At 45.0% G+C, this 12,907-nt stretch overlaps 1 protein-coding gene across 1 annotated transcript in view; it reads right to left on the bottom strand.

Annotated features, from left to right (window-relative positions):
* Positions 1 to 439: 439 nt before the first annotated feature.
* col17a1a (collagen, type XVII, alpha 1a) overlaps positions 440 to 12,907 on the bottom strand; it is a 35,662-nt gene continuing 23,194 nt past the window's right edge. The window contains exons 41-56 of the mRNA XM_018750799.2: positions 12,735 to 12,761; positions 12,445 to 12,504; positions 11,899 to 11,997; positions 11,409 to 11,456; positions 10,252 to 10,374; positions 9,942 to 10,067; positions 9,610 to 9,693; positions 9,295 to 9,414; positions 8,843 to 8,938; positions 7,542 to 7,688; positions 6,979 to 7,128; positions 6,165 to 6,305; positions 5,587 to 5,742; positions 5,373 to 5,453; positions 3,163 to 3,234; positions 440 to 922 (exon numbers count right to left, since the gene is read on the bottom strand). Coding sequence (XP_018606315.2) covers positions 879 to 922; positions 3,163 to 3,234; positions 5,373 to 5,453; positions 5,587 to 5,742; positions 6,165 to 6,305; positions 6,979 to 7,128; positions 7,542 to 7,688; positions 8,843 to 8,938; positions 9,295 to 9,414; positions 9,610 to 9,693; positions 9,942 to 10,067; positions 10,252 to 10,374; positions 11,409 to 11,456; positions 11,899 to 11,997; positions 12,445 to 12,504; positions 12,735 to 12,761 — 1,574 coding nt within the window. The 3' untranslated portion in view covers positions 440 to 878. The remainder of the gene's footprint in view (positions 923 to 3,162; positions 3,235 to 5,372; positions 5,454 to 5,586; positions 5,743 to 6,164; positions 6,306 to 6,978; positions 7,129 to 7,541; positions 7,689 to 8,842; positions 8,939 to 9,294; positions 9,415 to 9,609; positions 9,694 to 9,941; positions 10,068 to 10,251; positions 10,375 to 11,408; positions 11,457 to 11,898; positions 11,998 to 12,444; positions 12,505 to 12,734; positions 12,762 to 12,907) is intronic.

The raw sequence follows: 12,907 nt of genomic DNA, 5'->3' as shown, positions 1-12,907 counted from the left end.
TTTTTTTTTTTTTGGCTCTAACACTGAGGGGAGATATGGTAGTAAAGATAGCCAATAATAATCAAACCGATAAAAGCAGTTACTGGTTCTTGAGAAGATGGTGAGTGGATTTTCACTGATTCCTCAGTTTCATATGGTTCTGGAATGGCCAAAAAGCAGAATACCAAAGTTTATTAATTTTGCACCATAAAATAACTTGTTTAAATGCATATCCCAATGAAGGCATAAACTGGTAGTAAATGAGTTTTATTTTACATTTTGTTTAAAAAAAAAAAAAAAAAAAACTCCAATTGTGGAAAAAAAATTGTATGTTTCAAGTTTTGTCCTTGAAAATGTCTCAAATGAAAAACATAAAACAAAAGAAATCAAAGAAGCAGAAAATCTGTTATTAAACCCAGACCCTAAAAGTAATGGTTTCTGTTGAAATGAAACGGGGATAAATGTTATTTTCACCACACTTATAACCCAAATACTCCCATACTACTCAGTGTGGGGGAAAAACTCAGACTGTTAATAACCTTCAGTTAGTATATCCTGAGATATTTTAGCTTTGATTTGGAGCAGTAAAAGTCATTAGCTTGCAGAAATATAACATTAAGCATTTATATGTGTTTTAAAATTCATGCAAATTGCCCAGATAATGATACTTGGAAAATTTCACAGGCTCAAGTGACAAGTTTTAATTTAAGGTGCATTATAAAGAACCAGTCACACTTCCCTCTAACTTTGACTTTGACAAAAGTATGGCGAGCAGTGTGTAAGCCTTATGGTACAAACAAGTTGATGTAGTGTAGTTACCAGTGTAAAGAACTATACACTCTGCTTTTATTTATGAAAAGACATCAAAGGAAACCAAAGTAACTTTCCCAGCTGCTATTCTAAACCCCCGGGCTTCTCTTCCGTCGAGCAACAGTTTGCTCCCCTGCAGAATTGAAGGGAAAAAAAAATCCAAATAAGTCGGCAGATATTTTTTCTAACAGGGAAACTCGCTGAACTGTAAAGTTAAGCAAAAAACATTGGACTTTGACAGTTATGAATCTTTTGTATTGTGTTAAAGCAACATTCCCCTGAGCTACAGTGGTGTTCGCAAACTGCACAGTGACCACAGTTAAAGCACTCAATTCATAAAGTAACCAAACATTCTTTAAAAATATATCTACCTAATAATGTACTTTTGTATATTATACGTGGGACGATACTGCTCTGTTGGTCTGCGTGGGCCGTCTTGGCTCACATTTGTAACGACTCTGTTAAAAGTGACAACTTGGAGGGTTTACTGTGCAGTTGTGTACTGAGTGTCATCAAGCTCTGCTCCAAAGGCCCCGTCGGACTGCCATAAACACTGTCCTCACTAGTCTTTCTGAAGGAGCAGTGCTCGGTATAATAACCATGCGTTTTCTTCTTGTCCTGGTCAGGGTGACAGCAATCCAGAGCCTATCCCAGAGACACTGGGCACAAGGCTTGGGGTGGGGGTGGGGCAGTACATGCTGCACAGAATGCTACTCCGTCGCAGGGTAGCCAAGTACACACACATTCATTCACTCTCACCCTCTAAGGGCAATTTCATGTCGCCAGTTCAGCTGAACTACATGTCCGGGACCGTGGGAGGAAACCATGCAAACATGGGGAGAACGTACATACTCCATGCAAATTGAGCTGGATTCAAACCTACACCTAAACAGCCCAAGCAGTGTGAGAGGGTAGTGCTCCCCACTGCACTACTGTGTCACCTGCATTTCTCATAAATCACCTGCAACTATATACAGAATGTATGTGAAATGTAATACTCTACAAGCATTGGCTGAAACTGCTTATCCCAAGCAGGGTCGCAGCGAACCGGAGCCTAACCCAGCAACACAGGGCACAAGGTTGGAGGGACAGGGGACACACCCAGGGTGGGACGCCAGTACATTGCAAGGCATCCCAAGTGGGACTCGAATCCCAAACCTGCCAGAGAGCAGCACCCGGCCAAACCCGCTGCACCACCACGACCCTCTCTCTACAAGCATGTCAAAGCATATTACTTAAAATATTACTAGTGAAAAATAATTACTAGTCAGTTATTATTTAGGTGATAGCTCCAAGTCTATATGATTCCTTAAAAGTAGCATAAGTTGAACATTATTAGTTATTCATTTACCTGATGCCCTCCTGCAAAGAAACATACAAGGTTACATTTGTATACTAAATTTCTGCCAACTATTTATCCATCTAGGGGGTGCAGGGGTGCAGCTGCGCAGTGGCCTTGGCCAAGGTCTGCTTTGCAGTGGGTCTGGGGTTCAAGTCCTGCTTGGGCTGCCTTGCGATGGACTGGCATCCTGTCCTGGGTATGTCCCCTTGTGCCCTGTGTTGCTGGGTTAGGCTCCGGCTCACCGCGACCCCACTCGGGACAAGTGGTTTCAGACAATGTCTGTGTATTTATCCATCTGGGTAGTTTTTACTATAATAATGGAGGGTCAGTTCCTTGGGTACTGCAGCAGGAGTCGGAATCTGAACCACGGTGCTTGAAGAGCAAGGCAGTGGTTATAACTACTTTGATACCATCAAGACTGGTAAGACGTTAGTGCTCTTCCTGAAGTCCCCTGAGATCTCTGCTTTCGCCCGGTGTGTTACACTAATCTCTTGGGCCGAAACTAAACAGGCCACATTCCTTGTCTTCTGCAGATTCCTGCCTACAGCACATCTCCGCCAACTTGGTCCCGGATCCACGCTCCTTGATTGGCTAAAATAGTCCGCAATATTTTCATGCGCCTCCTTAAAATTACTTTGTCGAATAAGATCACGTATTTCAGGCTTCCGGATCGTTTCTGCACATGCGCTGCCTCTTAGTTTACTGATTTTAATTCATTGCATACACACACACTTGGGCTTCTATGGACAAAGCTTGCTACTCATGAATGCATCACAAGAAAAGGAAGGGTTCGGTTTGAATAGGTGCGATTTCCACGATGAAGATGTGACATTTAGAGAAGAACATTGGAACAAGTCACATGCTGGCAGGTAGTTCGGTGCCTTCCTTAGTGCTCACTGGGCAAAATACAGTGCATCTGTATTAAACGTGTGTGTGTGCGTCTACCAAGGAAACTCTTCAACTCTTCCAAAGTAGGTCTGATGATGTGTAGCTGTTCCGGAGCATCATTATGTGAATTACACATTCTGTACCTTTTTCTCCCTTTTCTCCTTTAGGCCCATTCCAGCCTGGTTGCCCCATGATGCCCCGCTGTCCCTTTTCACCTGAGGTTGAAAAACATTCAGTAATTTAGCCATTTGGTCTTCTGCTGCACTGATCACAAGTCATCCACCAAAACATGGTGAGCTTCTCCACTGACACCCCCATTCAATCTGCTTATTTTCACATCGCAGTCCATGAGTCACCTCTGCCTACTGCGCCCCGGGCCAGGCAACGCAGCTCGTGCTCATGCCCATGCTTTTTTTATTTTCTCCGTTCACTTGCTCAGCTGCACCCGCGAGACGTCCGAGAACATCTGGGCGCTAGCTGTGTGTGAGACGAGCTGGACGGAAAAGCGAAAGCCTGTACGAGTAAAGTCTCGTACACGTCTGGGAAGGGCTGCAGGAGAGCTGCGAAAAACCGGCCCCGTCACAGTTATTCACTGCAAACGTCGTCAACAGCAACTCATTTCCAGCATGTGGACTCTCGCTTTTCACAGGTACTGCACAGCTGCTGCAAGAGCAGTTCAGTGCTGCTGGAAAGAAAACATTTCCTATAATTCCCTGAAGAAATCCAGAGTCTGGAAAGATGTGACATCGTGTGAAAAGTGCCTGTCCAGTAATGTCTCCCAATCTCAGCGTTTCAAATAAGAGTTGTAACTAATGACTCCTTTTCTATTTGCGCTGTTTTTAGCAGACCATATAGCCTGAATGAATCTATATCCATAAAAAACCAACTGGCATGAATCTAACAGACTCTGCACGACTACCTGTCCAAGCCATGGTGACATCCCGTCTGGACTACTGCAACTCTCTCTTGCGCGGCCTTCCTGCTACTGCCATCAAACCCCAACAGTTGATACAGAACGCTGTTGCCCGGGTTGTGTTTGACTTGCCCAAGCGTTCTCATGTATCTCCTCTACTCATTTCTCTGCGCTGGCTTCCTATAGCTGCCCGGATCAAATTTAAGACCCTGGTTATAGCCTACAAATGCATCAATAGAATTGCTCCCAGGTATCTACAAGACTTGATCATTCGTTACACGCCAACCAGACCGCTATGTTCTTCCACATCTGCCTGCTTGGTGGTTCCGTGCACGAAAGCTCTCGGTTCTGGCTCCGTTGTGGCGGAACAACCTTCCCATCCCGCTGAAAACTGCTGAATCTTTGTCCACATTTAAAAAGGGCCTTAAAACTCATCTCTTCCAGACTCACTTCGCCCACGATCTCTTAAGTTCACACACACACACACACACACACACACACACACACATTTTCAGAACCGCTTGTCCCTGACGGGGTTACGGGGAACCGGAGCCAACCCGGCAACACAGGGCGTTAGGCCGGAGGGGGAAGGGGACACACCCAGGACGGGACGCCAGTCCGCCGCAAGGCACCCCAAGCGGGACTCGAACCCCAGACCCACCGGAGAGTAGGACTGCGGTCCAACCCACTGCGCCACCGCACCCCCCTCTCTTAAGTTCATTAAGATATAAATGTTCATGATCATGCTCGGATCAGTCCTTTAGAGGCACCCCTGCAATGTAACAGAAATATTTATATGCATCTCCAAACAAAAAAAATTAGGAATTTAGGAATTGGCGATATTCTGGTAAAGTTTCAAGCAGCTACTTGTGTGATGAACATGGGTGCATATGGTGAAGGAAACAAACTAACTGTACTTACGAATCGCATCTGCGGCTATGTTTCTTTCTCCTGATGCACAAATTGTATTTTCTATGAGATGTATGTCGCTTTGGAAAAAAGCGTTTGCTAAATAAGTAAATGCAAATGTGAAAAGTGAGCGTCGCCGACAGAATACGCTCAAACAGACCTCCTTCGTGCGGAATCGTTTCAGCTGAGACAACATTGAATGAATATGAAACAAATTAGGATATAGTGGCCAACGCAACGTTGTGAGGATATTACTTTTTCACTTGAGCTGCTCACCAAACGCAGGTGTAGCTGTCCTGTCCTAGTGTCGAACGGAACACTTAAACCCATTATCCGTGTCCCTGAGCGTCCTTTCACAGGCATGGCGTCAACGGAGACCAAGCGTGGAACAAACGTACTTACCGTGTCACTCGAGAGCAGTGGGTCAGCGCCTGTCCTCCTTCGCAAGCTCAGAAACCTAGCAGCAGCTGCGCAGTAAACCATTTGTGCTGCGTTTCTGTATTCCCACACACACACGACAGTAGAGGTTACCTCTGTCTCCTTTCGGTCCGTTGTATCCCATCTCCCCTTTTTGCCCTGGCGGCCCTGGAGGCCCCATGATGGAAGAGTGCTCTGTAAAATTGACGTCATTTACAGCTATAGTGAACAGTCACTTAGCAGGTCACCTAAACGATGCTTAGTGAGTAACGGCCAACAAAAGTACTGGATCATATGGATAATTGTTACAGTATCATTTTCTCCTTACTTCTCATAAAGTCCATGAGCTCAGCGGTCATGTTGCCATGGGAACCAATCAACCGACTGTATCCAGGGGGTCCGGGGGGTCCCGGGGGTCCCGGTGGACCTTGGATGCCATGGTATCCTGCACCCATTTGGTGTAGGTCCCGTAAAAGACCCTGGCCTAGTGACAAAGGCAGTGGTATAGAAAACCAGTGGACCCCAACAGCTACATAAAAAGCAGCTGCAGAATAAAACACTTAAGCGCCATAAAAGAAAGGAAATAACTGAACACGAAAACAAAAAAATTCTTGCATATTTACACTTATCGCTCGATGGTGCATCATAGTCTCCTGGAGCTATAACAGAGTAGGGTTCCTAGCAATGTTTTTTGATTATTTTCAAAAAAAATCCTTAAAATAGAGATTAAGGAGTAAAAAAAAAATATGTGAAAACAGCGGTTGATATAAAACCATGATGATTTATGTGCAGAACTGCTGCTGAAATAAAAAGGAATAACATTGTTCTGAAAGAAAAAACTGATTTGAAGTGTCGACAATAAACTATACCCTATTTTGTTCAATATAATTGATCAGAAGTACTTACTCTTGATGTAATCGACCACTTTCACAGCCATAGTTGGGTAGTCCAGAGTTTCAAACTGCCTCTGACCGTATCTTTCCCTGGAGTCACCTCGGTCCCCCTTCGGTCCCGGAGGGTCCGTAGTAAATCTCTGCAGACCCTCGGCTAGGACAGAACTGATCAATCAGAAGAAGGCTCCACAGCTCTGTCACTCAAACTGCATGGAGTGAGGGAAGCAAGGCAAGGCAGCATGGTGAGTAGCACTGTTGTCTCACAGTGCCTGGGTGGTGTGAGAGGACATGGGTTTGATCCTTGCTCTGCCTGTGTGGAGTTTGCATGTTCTCCCTTTGTCTGTGTGGGTTTCCTCTGGGTGCTCTGGTTTCCTCCCACAGTTCAAAGACATGCTGTTTATGTTCACCCATAGGGTGTGAATGATTCCCTCAAATTCACTCCGTTGCCGTTTCTTGTTCTGTGTCCGACTCACACTGCTATACTTCACAGTTACCACAACTGCTTACCTCAAAACATATACACACACACACACACACACACACACACACACACACACACTTTCAGAACCGCTTGTCCCATACGGGGTCACGGGGAACCGGAGCCTACCCGGCAACACAGGGCGTAAGGCCGGAGGGGGAAGGGGACACACCCAGGACGGGACGCCAGTCCGCCGCAAGGCACCCCAAGCGGGATTCAAACCCCAGACCCACTGGAGAGCAGGACTGTGGTCCAACCCACTGCGCCACCGCACCCCCTCAAAACATACAAGTATACATAAATGTGAGTGAGATGGTTTAGAAAAAAGTGTGAAGAATTCTTCACTCACGTGTGTGATACTCCTGAAGCTGTGGATGCATTTTATCTTGCTGCATGTTCTCCACATATGACACCAAGCCTCTCGTCACTCCAGGGGGTCCTTGAGGTCCAGTGGGACCAGGAGGACCGGGGAGGCCAGGCGGTCCCATAAAGCCAGCACCTGCGAGGTGAAATGATAGTAAAGCCCTGCCAGAAGTGCTCTAGATACGTTAAACTAACTCTCACTCAATTTAAGTATTACACATCTGGTATTATAACGTTGCCCAGCTGATGTTTTTACACAAAGTAATAATGGAGCAATTCCTGGTGAGTATCCTCCTCAAGGATCTTACAGCAGCAGCAGGATTTAAGGCTTGAGCCAGTAGACCTCAGGTTAGAAGGACATGTCCGCAGTCACTATACTACCTGTTGCTTAGGAAGACAAGTTCATCTGAACAAAAAGGCCCCATATATCGCTATTGATGTAAAGCTCAGAGAGGAAGGTAAGGTAAGGAACAAGAAAGTAACCCAGCACCGCAGCAATCCAATTTCAAGTGAAATAATAAAAAGAAGGGGCACTGATGTGAGGCTTACTCTGCAGGTAGTCACGAATGTCCTCCATTCTGTAGCCTGAACCGCTGAAGGTAGCAGGTCCAGGTGGGCCAACCGGGCCTGGAGGATCTGGCATCCCTGGTGGTCCGGAGGAGCCAGGACGCCCAAAGACACCATGATATTCGGAATCTTTTTGGATAGAGAATAATGTGACTACGAATTAGATCAATATGAACCTTGAGGGTCAGGACTATTGGGCAGTGTAAGAATATTGGTAGTGGCACATCAGAAATATTTGGACCATATAGCAGAGTGCATACATTTAGTTGATGCTTTTCTCCAAAGCAACTCACACACACACACACACACACACACACACACACATACGCACTGGCTGAAGGGGAGGGGACCCACCCAGGGCATGACGCCAGTCCATCGCAAGGCACCCCAAGCGGGACTCAAACCCCAGACCCACAGAGAGCAGGACCTGGCCAAATCTGCTGCACCACCACACCCCCCTCATAACATTAAACCACTTGTAATTATTTACCCATTTAGCTGGGGAACTTACATGGGCAATTTAACTGGAGCAATTGAGAGTCAGTACCCAGGTCAAGGGAATTAGAGCTGAAGTGGGGATTTGAACCTATTACTTTTGGGTTCAAAGGCAGCAGTACTAACCACTACATGACCAGCTGCCTCTCTATCCTTTACAAGTGACTAAATCTTGTGCACATTAAGACATGAAAAAAGCAATGTAAAGGAACGTAAAATGGAAACATGCCAATGGACGGCACACAATATACAGCTAAGTGTAAAGCATTAATCCTTACCGATCCAGTTCTTATCCTACACACAGGGTGTATTCACACATACACACATTATCTGAACCCCTTGTCCTATTCAGAGGGGTCACGGGGAGCCAGAGCCTAACCTGGCAACACAGGGCATAAGGCTGGAGGGGGAGGGAACACACCCAGGACAGGATGTCAGTCTGTCACAAGGCACCCCAAGCAGGACTCGAACCCAGACCCACCAGAGAGCAGGACCTGGTCCAACCCACTGCACCACCGCACCTCCCTGGTTTTAGTATGTAGCACTAAAACCCTGAGGACAGTATCAGAGCTGAATTAGCAGTTAGTGACCTACACTGGATTTTAATTAGCGATCCACATTGGACCACAAAGCTTCTTTAAGCTCCTGAGACAAGTGTCCTTTATGTGGGGTTATCGATATTTCAGCTAAAGAGATTTAAAATGCGTATTTTACATGTGTATTTTGTTTAAAAACAAACACTTTATTAGGCGTTTGATGGCACACGTATGCGAAGCCAGAGTTCGTACTTTGCAGCAAAGAGGAAATGACATCGAAACTCGTGCCAGGAGAGCCAGGAGGCCCGGGAGGTCCTGGTGGTCCGGGTGCATTAACCATTCCATTTTCTGCCAAGACAACAAACTAGATGAGAAAGAAGACTGGGAAATGACAGCATTCACCAACAACAAAAAAATTCCTTTGCATTATTTGCCACACGATCTTACATTGATTACTATTTTATTCTTTTCTATTTTTCCCTTGTTAATACATATTGAGTCTCTTATTTAATTCAGTGCTGCAGTGTTTTGTCAACCACTATATAGTAGGAGTCCTCAAATTATTGCTCACACCTTTGATTCAACTATTTCCTGCCATAGTGAAAGTAATGTATACCTTTTGTGTTGTAACCCATGTGCCCATTTCTTAGAGTACATCCCACCCCCAAGCTGGGTCCCACTTTACATGTGAACGAAGATTCTACCATTCATGAGGGTAAGGACACGCCCAGCCACTTCATGTGGGTTAAAAGAGCCAAAACCTGGAGGTCCTGGAAATCCTGGGGGGCCAGGAGGCCCAATCAGGTACTGCCGCACTTCGTCTCCTAAGCAGGAGTGCAGAAATCTCAACTTTCATGATCACTTTCACAACTGATGGCACCTATAGAACAAAGGGTCTCAGCCCATGTTTTCACATTCCTCTGTGTTGGTTCTTGTGGATCCCTCACCGATTTATGTTCTTTTGAGCTACTGATGTGTGCTGAGCACATTCTTTGTGGACTGTACAGTGGAATACTCACTCTGTATCAGAGAGACAATGTCACCCATGGAGATAGATCCAGGTGGACTAGGAGGACCGGGGACACCGCTGGCAATTCCTCCACCTGAAAGAGCAGCATAACTGTAATCTTATTCAGCTGTTTAGCACAGCATCACAAGCATCTTTCAGTTTTGCATTTGTAAATGAGTAAAATAAAGCAAGCTGCTGCAAAACACCAGTCATAGCATGCCCGTAATTTATCCGTTGCCTAAGCTTGATTTAGGTGCGAGAAATTCATCAGTCCGAGGGCTGACAATATCTTTCAAACAGGGAGACGGCTGCCTCATGTACAGCCCCACTTTCAGCACTCACTTTGAATGTAGGAGATGACACGAGCAGCTATGTCATCCACAGTTTGTGCATCAGAAACATGTCCAGGGGGCCCAGGTGGCCCAGGGGGGCCCTGAGGACCAGTCATGTACTCCCTGATGCCATCACCTGCAAAGGGAAGAAACTTTGCAAATACAAGATGTTGACTGACTGATCGACACATTTGTCTGCAGAAAGACTCGTTGGACACCAGTCAAGTAAACAGATGCAGCTCTTTTCGCTTTTGACAAACTTTCTACAGACATCTTAATCCATATAAAAATGACCAAGGAGACAATCTGTGAATACTAACTTCTAAGATACTCTGCAATGTATCTTTGGATATCTGGAACTGCATAACCATCTCCTGGAGGACCGGGTGGTCCAGGAGGACCAGGAGGACCAGGGGATCCCTGGGAGGTTCTTGACAGTGGTCCTGCCGGGAAACCAAAAACAATTGCCTGTGGTCAGGAAGTGTATAAAACGAAGAGAATAGCTAACACTTGTTCAAGTGATCTCTCTTCCAGTTTAAACAGTTACCCAGTTCCTATTTCCCAACTGAAGAATGAAACCCATGTCACCTCTTCCTGTGCGTATACTGTGAGCCACCCCCATTTTCACTCCACAGACTGCAAGCTACACTATGGAATACAACACACTTTGTGGAGAATGCTCCTCATCCAATTCTATCCCTGTAGGGCTGACTTGCTGAAAATAAGTGATGCTGTGAGCAACAAAGGCAAAAGATCCCAGCCATCTAAACCTACTCAAGGACACATGAGCCAGTTTCTGTTCTCTGGGCCTGTTCTCCAAAGGTAGCTGGTATAGCGTGGTAAAGATTCAAACCTGGGTCATCACAATAAGCTAATACTTTTTTCATGGTGTTTGAGTTGTAATCATCTTCATCTGGACATTTCACTGCCTATAATTTATAGGAACTTGGCATGTTTCTGGGTTTTTGTCAAGCAAGAGGACTGGAGACAGGAGGTAAGTGAATGGACCCGATTGCGGGTCGGTTTTTATTTCCGAGAGAGTTTGCTGGGTCAGACAAAGAGCTATGGTCAGGGACAGGCGAAGGTCGATCGAGACGCAGATGTCCATACGAGGGTGAAGCTAAACTCAGGAGTTGAGAGAGCACGCGACGGTCAGGAGCCAGGAGTCTGAGAACGAAGCAGGGAACTAAGGGCAAGGAGTAAACGCTGAGACTGCAAATCCACACAAGGAGACGTGTGCAAGAATCCGCACCCCAGTGCGGTTACGGGGCTCCCTTTATACCTGGTCTTGTCAATGGACCGCAGGTGCAGTCACTCGCTTGTTCCCGGGGGCATGACAGTTTTACAAGAGCAAATGTACACAGATAACTATCAAAGAAACCCAGACATTACAAAGCCTGTAGGTTAAAGGAAAGGTACAGTCCAAGTCCTCTGGCCTTGTACGATTCCCATTTCATTATTGGGCTCTGATGCATACCTCTGGCAGACCCAGGAATTCCTGGAGCACCTGGTATTCCAGCTTCACCTAAAACAGTACAGAAGGAAGGAATGGACCTTTTTCAGTTGCCACATAGTCAACACAACTGTGTTCCTCTAGTTGCTAGGGAGAAGGCCAGTGCTCTCTTTTAAATTGAGTTGAACAGAGCCCACATGAGACGGCCATGTAGCCACAAATAACCTCAAAAAAGGCAATTGTACCCCTAGGAATGCCTGCAGAATTTCCTCAATGTGCATCTTGTTAAAACTTACATTCTTCAGCTGTAATTATGGCTGAAAAATCCCTTATTGCGATTTCCATTTAAATCGTACAGCATGACCTCTAAAGCTCGTGGATGTTATTTGGAGTTGATATAATAGGGCAATGCCCTTTAACAAAATGTTTTTTTTTCCTATAAATCATTAGGGTAGTAAAATTGACTCTTGTTTTATCCGAAACATTAGCTGTTGCAGATTTCAGAAGGTGTCACCTGTTGGTCCCTTTGGCCCCGGTGGGCCCATTGGACCTGGTGGACCAGGTGGTCCTGGAAGTCCATCACGTCCTGGAGCCCCATCCAGTCCCGGATATCCTAGTTTTCACAAAACATATGCAAATGCAAATGACTTGTATATGCCTGCAATATAATTGAAAATTTACACTTTCAATTTACATTACAGAATTTAGGACATTTGCTGAAGATATCATTTCATATATTTATATAATGACATATAACCCTTCATATAATTTGCACTGTAAATTAGTACGGTTCGAATTGTTTGTAAATCAATACATAATAAAATTTTTCCTTCAAGTTTCCATGTTAATAGCATGAAGACAAAATAAAATGAAAGATAAAAAAGACATTAACGAATAGCTATTTGAACTGCAAACCTTTAATAAGTAAAATAACATACCTTAAAAATATAGTTGCACTTTTTAAAATTCATTGCAGTCAAGATTCAGCCTGGTCACCCATTGGAAGAATACCTCATGTTATTAGTACCAAAAAATCAATCTCTTGACATGTTAAACACACCTCTTCCAGGTTCTCCTGGACTACTTGGACTCCCTGGTAGACCTGGCTGGCCTGGTTCCCCTAAAGAACACATAGAAAAAGCAACAATTATCCTACTATCCATGTCAACTATATTCCAGTCAAAGACCTCAACTGCGTATTTTCTCCATTGTGTTTATGCCAAGAGCATTTGAAGGGTCAGTCATCGAGATGCAACTCATCATCAGTGAGCACCACTGTTAGTCAAGCAAAAACCTTTAACCTTATTCCTGATAAAGTACTACACAATGTACCCCGCTTTGCATTCTTACCTTGGTATCCTCTTTGTCCTTGGTCACCTTCAAATGCCAAAAAGGAATCATGAGCACAGTCCAGCAAATGATGCTTCACAGATCATTTTCCACAATAGGCTATTTTTGCAGCATAAGTGAATATTAGAGAACTTTTACAAGAGAATGACCATGCAGGAGTCTCACAAAGTCAA

The sequence above is a fragment of the Scleropages formosus genome, chromosome 16 (assembly GCF_900964775.1).
Source record: "Scleropages formosus chromosome 16, fSclFor1.1, whole genome shotgun sequence".
Lineage (NCBI taxonomy): Eukaryota > Metazoa > Chordata > Actinopteri > Osteoglossiformes > Osteoglossidae > Scleropages > Scleropages formosus.
The sequence above is the reverse complement of the archived record's forward strand: the minus strand, read 5'-3'. Positions and strand labels throughout refer to the sequence as shown.